This window comes from Neltuma alba, unplaced genomic scaffold (assembly GCF_004799145.2).
Source record: "Neltuma alba isolate B1F8T4 unplaced genomic scaffold, ASM479914v2 tig00000569_pilon, whole genome shotgun sequence".
Classification (NCBI taxonomy): domain Eukaryota; kingdom Viridiplantae; phylum Streptophyta; class Magnoliopsida; order Fabales; family Fabaceae; genus Neltuma; species Neltuma alba.
The window spans coordinates 5,241-15,308 of NW_021632097.1; the positions used below are offsets into that span (position 1 = coordinate 5,241).

The 10,068-nt window shown below is 38.6% G+C and overlaps 2 protein-coding genes across 2 annotated transcripts; one reads left to right on the plus strand and one right to left on the minus strand.

Moving 5' to 3' along the window:
* The first annotated feature begins 855 nt into the window (after nucleotides 1-855).
* On the plus strand, nucleotides 856-3,082 carry LOC114740653 (AT-rich interactive domain-containing protein 4B-like). Its single transcript, XM_028928847.1, has 4 exons — nucleotides 856-1,778; nucleotides 1,867-2,070; nucleotides 2,234-2,639; nucleotides 2,775-3,082. The coding sequence occupies exons 1-4, from the start codon at nucleotides 927-929 to the stop codon at nucleotides 3,080-3,082; spliced, it is 1,770 nt and encodes a 589-aa protein (XP_028784680.1). The 5' UTR covers nucleotides 856-926.
* Nucleotides 3,083-5,309: 2,227 nt separating this feature from the next.
* LOC114740628 (uncharacterized) lies at nucleotides 5,310-7,662 on the minus strand. Its single transcript, XM_028928817.1, has 2 exons — nucleotides 7,358-7,662; nucleotides 5,310-7,269 (listed from the first exon to the last, which is right to left on the minus strand). Exons 1-2 carry the CDS (start codon nucleotides 7,552-7,554, stop codon nucleotides 5,310-5,312), a joined length of 2,157 nt encoding a protein of 718 aa, XP_028784650.1. The 5' UTR covers nucleotides 7,555-7,662.
* Between the last annotated feature and the right edge of the window lie 2,406 nt (nucleotides 7,663-10,068).

Here is a 10,068-nt window from a genome sequence, read left to right on the forward strand (position 1 = left end):
TGATTCACCATTGCAGTTAACAAGCATCAACAGCATTTCAGTGAGGTAAGTTCAGGCATTTAAGTTTCGTGCTGTGGTCGACGTTTCTGGGTGAGTCTGGGAATCAATGATAGGGCAATATTTAGATATGACGCGATGAAGTTTGTGAATGACAGGAATGGCGATTAAGGGTTTATGCTGAGTCGCTGTGGCAAGCTATTCTGTTTTTAATAACGTAGTTGAGAACTGGAAAAATGGGTTTTGAAATCAGTAGGAAAATTGTCTGATTGACTGGAAAAATTATATGAACAACTGGAAATGACAATAACATACTGGTAAATGACTATGATCGAACCTAAAATGACCATATTCATAGTAATGACCTTACTGTCTGAATGAGTGGAAAGATTATATGAATAAACTGGAAATGACAATACCAAACTGGTAAATGACTATGAAGGAACTTGAAATGACCATATTCATAGTAATGACCTTACTGTCAGACTGTAATGGCCATGTTGGTAATGACAATGAATTAAGTGGGAATGACCATATTCATATTAATGACCTAACTGTTAGTCTGTAATGGGCATATTGGTAATGACAATAAGTTAACTGGAAACGACCATATTCATACCGGCATCCTTACTGTCACTCTGTAATGGCCATATTGTAAATGACAATGAATTAATTGGAAATGACCATATTCATAGTACTGACCTAACTGTTAGTCTATAATGGGCATATTGGTAATGACAATAAATTAACTGGAAACGACCATATTCATACCAGCATCCTTACTGTCACTCTGTAATGGCCATATTGTAAATGACAATGAATTAATTGGAAATGACCATAACGAATCTGGAAAGAACTAGATGTGTAGTAAATGTATTAAAATTATGATTTAATGATGGTACCTTGATGACTTTGCAGAACTATACGAGATGGTGTTGGAAGAAGGGGAAGGGTCCACAAGCAAAGGAGTCCACAGTGGGCTTGTGTTGTTCAGAAGGGAGTATATGGCTAAACGAGGTGAGAAGTGTAAAAACGCAAGAGAAGAAAAAATTGAAGTGGGGAAGGCATGGAGGGCCCTGAGTGAAGAAGAGAAAGATAGGTATAATGAGAGGGCAAGGAAAACGAAGCCACAGAAAGGTGAGAAGAAGAAGTATGATGTTCCCTTGTACACCCGGTGCTCATTGCCCGGATTTCTATCATTGGCTGAATATGTGAAGAAGAACAGGCGGTTGAGGCAGAAAGTTCAGAGGATGGGATTTGGGAACTTGCTTAATGTGAATGTGAAGCAACTTCCACGTGATCTACTTGTGTCATTGTTGAGATGCTATGACCCACCAACGCATTTTTTGACCATTAGAGGGCAAGGGCAGGCAATTGAGGCAAAAGATGCGCATGAGTTTCTAGGTGTACCTGACAGTGGGGAGGAAGTGAAATCTGATGTTAGTGAGGATGACCCGGAATACAAGAGGTTGAAGGACACTTATTGGAAGGTTCCATTTACCCAGATACTGAAGAGGATATTATCTGGGGAAGAAAGCGACAATTTTGAGTTCCTATTTATGCTTTATACAGTTGGAGCTTTTCTATGTCCTGGGTCAAGCACAACTGTACATATACGTTTGTTGAAAGTGATGCGTCACACGATGAATGGGTTTTGGAAATATGATTGGTCAACGTACATAATCAAGAACCTGTGGAAGGAAATGGGAGACTTTGTGAAGATGACAAAGAAGAAGAAGAAAGGAACCTGCAATGTTGGAGGGTGTCTTTATTTGCTGCTGGTAAGTCAATATTTTTCTTATGGTTCACTATATTTTTGTCTTTTGTTATTGTTGCAGAAGTGTGACCTATCTTTATTTGGTTTTGCAGCTGTATTTTGTTGAGCGTTTCCCGCTGGGATTGTCTGTTGACCGGGGTTCAACAAGCGCCATTGAATATTGGACCGAGGAGAAGATAAAGGAGAGGGTGGAGAAAGAGAGAGGCAGCAGCATGGGAATATTGCATGGAAGCAGTGGCAGCGAGGTATACTCAGCAGGACATGAGGACAGTCCAATTTTGCAGTCTTTAGATCCGGTATGTGGGAACTTAGAAAATATACGTGACCTGAGTTTAAGTCAGTCTATTAGCAAGGTTGATACTTGAGATGACAAGACTTTATTTAGAAATGACCAGTGAGATACTGGCATTTGATAACAGTGAACAATTTTTTTGATATCTTCATTTACTGTGTATGCAGGCATTGAAGGAGTTGAGGGCTCGTTTTGTGAAGAAGCTTGAAGAAAGCCAGAGGACGTTAATGAAGGCTCTTGATGATGAGCTACTCAAACTGCAGATTGGATTGAACGCCAAAGTTAAGGGGATGGGGAATGAGAATGCCACTGCTAAAGAAGGGGTTGAAACAGTTGGTGATGCAGCTGGTAACGATGCTGAAGAAGCTGATGATGTTGACCGAGTGGTGGAGGAGATTGCAAGAGAGGTTGCAGCGGGAAGTGCAGATGAGGAACTTGATGAGGATGAAACCAGCAAAGGAGATGATGAGAAGGATGAGGATGAGGAACAACATGACCTTCATGACAGGGAAGTCAGTGATGATTACATGGTTGAGGAGGTGGAAGAAGAGGGTGACCGTGATGGTCATGGAGGTGATGACGACGACGACGAGGATGAGGAGGAAGATGACCATGATGACAGGGAAGGAGGTCATGTGGTTGATGAGGAGGAAGATGACCATGATGACATGGAAGTCAGTCATGATTATGTGGTTGAGGAGGCCGAAGATGATGATAAGGAGGTTCGGGATTCAGATGATGAGGGGGAGGAAGCTACACATGTACTGACAATGACCCCTACCAATGTTCCTTTGCTGTTGGATCGAGAATGGGTGAGCAGTGACAGTGGGGAGGAAGGAGGGCCTGAAAAATTGATTGACCTTAGGAGGTCAACAAGGGCAAAGAGTTCCACAATTAAATCTCCGTGGATAGAATTCAAGGCAGCTCCGAGGACGAAGAGGCCAAAGGAGGAAAGTGACATCTTTTTCACTTTAATATCCCGTAGACCCAAGGGAGAGGAAGAGGGGAATATGTAAGTATATCCGTAGCTAGTGTTTTGTTTTTAAATGACACAGTGTGCCCTGAAAATGACAGCAATAGGATTGAAAATGACAATAACATACATGGGAATGACAAGTATTGATGTCCCCAACACCATACTTTCTGTCACTGACATCTGACAATGTTTGCAGGACTGTCATCAAAATGTTTGATGAAGATATAGACCGACAACAGCTGTTTTCCCTGGGTGGAGTGAACAGAGTAAATAACAGGGTATTTAGAATGCTCTGTCCCTGCACCCACGATTATGTTTGATAATGTTTGGTGAGATTATTGTACCAGAATGACGTTTTCACTTGTGTTCTGTAGGTGCTTAATTTGGTGTGCAAGGCAGTGATGGAGGACATGAAGGCAGAGTTGGGGCCAGGGAAGAGGCACATTTTCGATGTTGATTTCATGGTGAGGTTGCATAATTCCAAATGCAAATACCAATGACAGCAATTGAATTGGAAATGACTTGTTCTCTGTTAATGGATTAACAATTTCATGTCATGCAGAACATGATGGCACATGATCCAACCTGGAAAGCCCAAAAATATAAGAAGCTCTTTCTTCCTGAGTTCGTTGGCTACAACTTAGCTGAATGTGATTTCATAATTGGTCCTGCTCTTGTTGGCCAACACTGGTTTTGCGTTGCCATTCAGCCTAGCACATTGGATTTCCACGTAATAGACTCCATGAGGAACCATTTCGGAACCAAGGACAGAAAGCAGAAGAAGAAGGTTGTCATCAAAGACCCAGTGGAAATGGCTGTGGATGATTGTGTAAGAAAAAACTCATTATCTTTACCCTAGTTTTTGAACTTGGAAAATCATTAAACTTTCTATGTTGGTCCTGAATGTTGTTGCAGAGGAAGAGGCTCAATATTATACTGGACTTGGTCAAGCCAGGATTGGTTGGGAAAAAGCCAATGTCTCCCATGATATTTGCAGCAGTTCCCCAGCAGAATAACCTGTCAGTTTTGTCAAATTCGATTTCTGTGGGGTAAATGCACATGTCAGATGTGTTAACTAACTGTGCTGATATTGTTGCGTCCACAGGAGGGATTGTGGGGTGCACTGCATGATGTGGCTGAGAAGATGGGAACCTGGTGTGACCCTTACCTACACAGAGGAAGAAGTTGCTGGCTTTCGTCGTGACCTGACATGGTGGTTGGTCAATCATGAACAGAATGAAAAACGTGACGAGGCATTGGCCCTTATTCGACGACCACAACCAACCAAGAGCACAAAGTCCAAGAAAAGGCGTCGGTCTTAGGTGTCTCGATGTTAGGGTCATAATTCACTTGTCCTCTGTTAGATTGCTGTATGTAATGTGCATTGTAGGCTGACCAAAAATTTACTGTGTATTGTTATGGTTAACAAGATTGGTGTCCATAAATGTATGATAGTTGAGAACCATGATGCCAATTTATTCCCCAGTGACATGAATGAATCTGGTTTTAACCACACAAAAACAGATGATGACAACAACCCCATTGGACATGTGCTATTGGTTTTCATTTTTTGTTCAGGTCACTAAATTTTACTTCAATATATCCTGTTGGTATCCAACAGAAAATGACCAGAACAAATTTAAAAATGATACGAAGTGAAGCGAATATGACAGCGATAATGACAAGGATCACCTGGTCTGATTTTACAACATCAGTTCAGCACGGCTGTCAGCTTATGCTGATAGCATCACTGCCAATGACCAGAACAAATTTAAAAATGACACGAAGTGAAGCGAATATGACAGCGATAATGACAAGGATCACCTGGTCTGATTTTACAACATCAGTTCAGCACGGCTGTCAGCTTATGCTGATAGCATCACTGCCAATGACCAGAACAAATTTAAAAATGACACAAAGTGAAGCGAATATGACAGCGATAATGACAAGGATCACCTGGTCTGATTTTACAACATCAGTTCAGCACGGCTGACCAGAACAAATTTAAAAATGACAACAAGTAATGCGCCATTAACAAAAGCTAACATCCCCATAACAGTAACTTCCTTTCATGTATTCAACAAGTGGACATTAAGATACTAGCCACACTTAATGCTCCGTTATCACTGAAATAACTATCAGCTTACTTACAAAAAAATGTCTCCACCTAGCTCCTAACTACAACCCCAGTCCCAAAAAAGTTGACAAGGGCGGAGCATACAACTATGTACACCAAAAAATGACCCATCCCCACTGTACTCGAAACTTCATGATGGGTTAGGATTTCTGCAATTCCTCCTTGTGTGTCCAGGCTGGTGGCATCTTCCACAGTGGTATATCCGTTTGTTCTGGAACTGTGATTCATCCCTGTTTACTTTTGGCCTTCCTGGTGGTCGGGATGTCATGGGAGGTAGCAAGAAAACTTGCTCACTGACATTTTCTATTCTATAGTAGTCATTTGGGTGAGGCATGTCTGTTGTTACCACAGGAATCATACTGCGAGCATAGATCTTTTCTTGTGATGACTTTTTATAGCAATTATCAATATAATCATAAACATTGCCGTGCACAATCTTGATGGCAGCACAAGCATGGGAACAAGGGATCCCCGTCATTTGCCAAGATCTGCAACTGCATTGGTGTAGTCCAAGATCAACCCGATGGTCTCCACGTGATGTTGTCACCTTCACTCTTCCCCCACCATAATTTTCAGCATACATATGGTCAGACCCAGCCACCATATCCAGCACCTTACTCTCTATATTTGGACCAACGCAATTCTTCCATTTGGTCATACCCACATAGGAGGCATGCAGCTTTCTTGCAACTTTATCTCGGTGCTCATAGATCAATTGGGGTACAGTATGCTTTCTCTCATTCACCATCCATGCATTGAATGATTCTGCTATATTGGTTGTAATATTGTCCCATCTTTTATATGGGAACCTACTTTTAGCCCACCTATCTACATCCCCATGATGAATAAGCCAATCAAATAGCCTTGGAGAAAAGGATCTCATGTCATCCATTGCTGCCTCAAATTTCTCATCCGTCCTTGCGTATGCAATTTTATCCAATAAATATAGTGCATCCTCCTTTGATCGGCCATTTGTCCTTGTTTGCCCCTTATTCATTTTCATAACTTCTGAACTAAAATTCTCCTTGATGTGTCTATAACAAAAGGCATGCCTTTGACCCCCAAAGATTGATGCCACTCCTCCGATGATAGCATTGTGTCGATCTGATACAATCGTTACTTCCACAGAACCCAGGATTTTTTTTATCATATAGAAAAACCACGTCCAGTCATCTAGTGTTTCTCCCTTCACAATTGCAATTGCAAATGGCAGCAGCTCGTTATCTGCATCATAAGCTGAAGCTGACAACATTGTCCCCTTGTATGGTCCGCTTAAGTGAGTTCCATCAACATACATAATATGCCTCGCGCCACCCAGGAAACCCTCAATGCATGCCCCGTAAGCAATGAAAACACGCTCAAACCGGTTCCCAATAGCAGTCCATTCAGCCACTGATTTTTCATCTGTTTCCTTTATCCTTTCGCATAGCCATGGTATGAGCATGTATGATTGTTCGGGCCTGCCATATATGTCTTCCAGTGACTTCTCTCTTGCTCTATAAGCCTGTTTATATGTTAGATCAATCCCATACTCTCGTTTCAACCTCTTCCTTATCTCAGAAGTGCGCTTGTCTGCATGATCCCTCATCTCATCAATTATTATTGATGAGTTCAAACTAGCTCTTCCACTATGCATCACGTCCAAGCTATCTTGGGCAGAATGAACATGCCGGTTTATAAATGTCGTCACTCGTAGCACATCACAACTCTTCCCCACATGATTTGCACATAGCTTCCATGGACAACCCTCAACTTTACACCTTATCGACATGAATTCCTTGCTATTCCTCATATACTTGGCCACAAACTTGTTTGCAAGTGCAAACTTGTATACAGACACCCGAAATACATCTGCACTAGGAAAACGTTGGCCCACTCCTGTTAAAAGTCCCCTCCATTCCGCATGAACCATCTCACTACCATCCGTATCTTCAGCTCCGATAGATTTATCCACATTAGGGGGCCCACTTATTTCATCATTGTCACATTCACGAGCATTTTCTTCACTGAGCCAGCCATAATCACAACACAAACTAATGGGAGACGCATCCAGTTCAGTTTGCTGTGACATGCCCATGAATCTCTCTGTTCTGCATTCATAATGACAAGACTCGTTAACACAAATGACAAGAAGAAATTCATAAATGACAACAAATAGTTAGGACAAACTCCACTTACATTTCTACATTGTCCCTTGGTTGGGGACCCACTTGTCTTTTTTCGGCGACATACACATGACCGCTGTTCCCATTGTATTGAAAGAGGTTATACATTTCAGCATTGTCATGAAGGTCAATCAATGTCTTCTCATCAAAGGCCACTGTGTACTTAATGTCATAATTTCTTCCATCGCCACCAATCCACTCAGATATCATTAGCCTCAATTCATCAAGTGTCAGCCCATCCTTAATGCTTCTTAACCTCACGCCACCTCCATTATATCTCACTTCACCTTCACCATTTGTCACAAATTTCCCCCCCACATGAAAATAACAGAACAGCTCCTTCCCACAAGATGACCCAGCTGCGAAATTCATTTATCTTCATTACCTGCACTGATAACATAACAGAAGTCGAATGATTATATGACTTAATACCATCATCATCAACTTACACGACCAACTTAGGGTTTGACACATTCATGCTTATAATTTGCAACAAAACAATCATTTCTTTCCTGTCCACACTAATGCTTCGTTTTCTCAGAATCAATCCACTCCATTATTCGAATCTCCCTCCAACATTGTCCATTTATCTGACACTAATCACTCTAACCCACTTGTGACGCCATCAAACCCCTCTCCCTCAGTGTTTTTCCTTCCCCCTGCATTCACCCTCTGATCACCGTCCTTCCCCCCACACTTTCTATATACCCACGCCGTCTCCATGCTTCGCCACCCTCTCCACCTCAAAACCATCCCCACATCGACGACATTGCCATCCAACGGGAAGAGGAAAATCAACCGGCGCATAAAGGAGAGGGACAAAAGACACAGGCGAACAATATAGTCACTGGATACTAACCTCGCTTCCGTCGTTCAGTTGTTGCTTCGCGCGTTCATGCTCCCACGTTCGTGGTCCCTCCCAACTTTTTCCTCCAGCTCCCGCCACAACTTCCACACTTCCACCGGTCACTTTTTCGGTTTGCATATGAGGGGCTGTTTTGTAATTGTGCAACATTTGCATAATCCCAAATCAGGCAACACTTCCCTATCTGGTAATACATTTGCTTAGCTTCCCATTCTGGCATTTTATTATTTCAGCCTTCTTTATCTGTCATTTTCCCATAAAAGAAATATAAAATTAAGATAAAGCAAAGTATTAGCCAGCGCCCAAAACTATTTAATGGTGGAATTCTACTCCAATATAATAAACTATATTTATATTCATGGTTTTTTCTCCAAAATAATTTGCTTCAGTCATAATTGATATATATAATAGGGTTAATTAATCCGCAAGTCCTTATATTTTCAATGAATTTTGAATTAGGTCCCTTATAGTTTTTTTTCTTTTATCAGGTCCTTATACTTTTACCTTTTTTAATTAGGTCCTTGTATTTATTTTTCTTTTAATTAAGTCCTTATAATTTCACTAAATTTTTAATCAGGTCCATGTAGTTTTAATTTTTATTTATTAATTAAATATAAGCTTAATTAAATAGAGTAATAATGAAATATAAAATATTAATAATTAAAATTAAATTAATAATTATGTAATAAAAAAGTAATAGAATTAATTAATTCAGGAAATTTTTTTAGAACAATTATTTTTTTTGCTGAAAAAATTAAAATCATTATAATAATTCAATATCTTTAGAATATTATTGTTTATAACTAATATTAAATAATATATACTATTTTATGTTTATATAATAGTACTATTAGAATTTATAAAATAAAGAATAAAAAATTCAGGGACTTAATTAAAAATAAGGTGAACTTATAAAGACTTGATAAAAAGAAAATAAATACAAGGACCTAATTAAAAACAAGTGAAAGTATAAGGACCTGATAAAGAAAAAAAATTATAAGGACCTAATTCAAAATTAGTTAAAACTATAAAGAGCTGTGGATTAATTATCCCTATATAATATAATGATACACACAAGTCTTTTAGAGAAATGATATAACATATGTTATAATTAAATAGTTTAGTAACGTTCTTAATTTTTTTAAATTAATTATCTAGGTCGTATATTGAAGACCAAAGGTAGTACATCATTTTTAATACAAATTCAGACAATTCTTAATTCTCATATTTCTCTTAAAATTATCATGTATGTGTATATATATTATTTAATAAAATTCATATTTTTTTCAGTCATTTTACATTTAAACTTATATTTTTATTAATCACCAAAATAAATTTCAACTTGTTAAATTGAATTTTCTATAAAAGTCAATCCAAACATAAATTACATTACACTAACTGACTTTCACTTCAATTCATATTTGTAAAAGTCACACCATATATCTATTGTTGCTGTTACTCCTATGGCGTTAATTTAAATTTTTAAAAATTGTTATATTCTGTTAGTTTAATTGAAGTCTTTCAAATGATTATGTTTATAATTAAAAAATATCAGATAATGAATTATACATAATTATATAACACTTTAATAAAGTTAAAAATTGAAGATCAGCCTCATGTGGATATATCAAGAAACATAAAACCGGACCGAGCACTAAACCGGTCGAGGCAGTGAGTTAATGATCAATGGGTAAAATCGAGATTAGACCGGGTTAGACCGGTAATAATTAAAATAATTTAATTTAATTAAAATGAGTAAAAGTATATATATTTTAATTATAAAAAACAATATTTTTTGAATGGCTACTCATATTACAAAATATTTTTTTAGGATATTACAAAATATTTATGTATATAAT

Excerpts from the sequence above, each read along its gene's own strand:
- LOC114740628 (XM_028928817.1), bottom strand. The coding sequence starts at position 7,554 with ATGATATCTGAGTGGATTGGTGGCGATGGAAGAAATTATGACATTAAG. Across the intron at positions 7,270-7,357 it reads CCAAGGGACAATGTAGAAAT|AACAGAGAGATTCATGGGCA; the intron begins GTAAGTGGAGTT and ends TTATGAATGCAG.
- LOC114740653 (XM_028928847.1), top strand. The coding sequence starts at position 927 with ATGGTGTTGGAAGAAGGGGAAGGGTCCACAAGCAAAGGAGTCCACAGT. Across the intron at positions 1,779-1,866 it reads GGTGTCTTTATTTGCTGCTG|CTGTATTTTGTTGAGCGTTT; the intron begins GTAAGTCAATAT and ends TTGGTTTTGCAG. Across the intron at positions 2,071-2,233 it reads TTTTGCAGTCTTTAGATCCG|GCATTGAAGGAGTTGAGGGC; the intron begins GTATGTGGGAAC and ends CTGTGTATGCAG.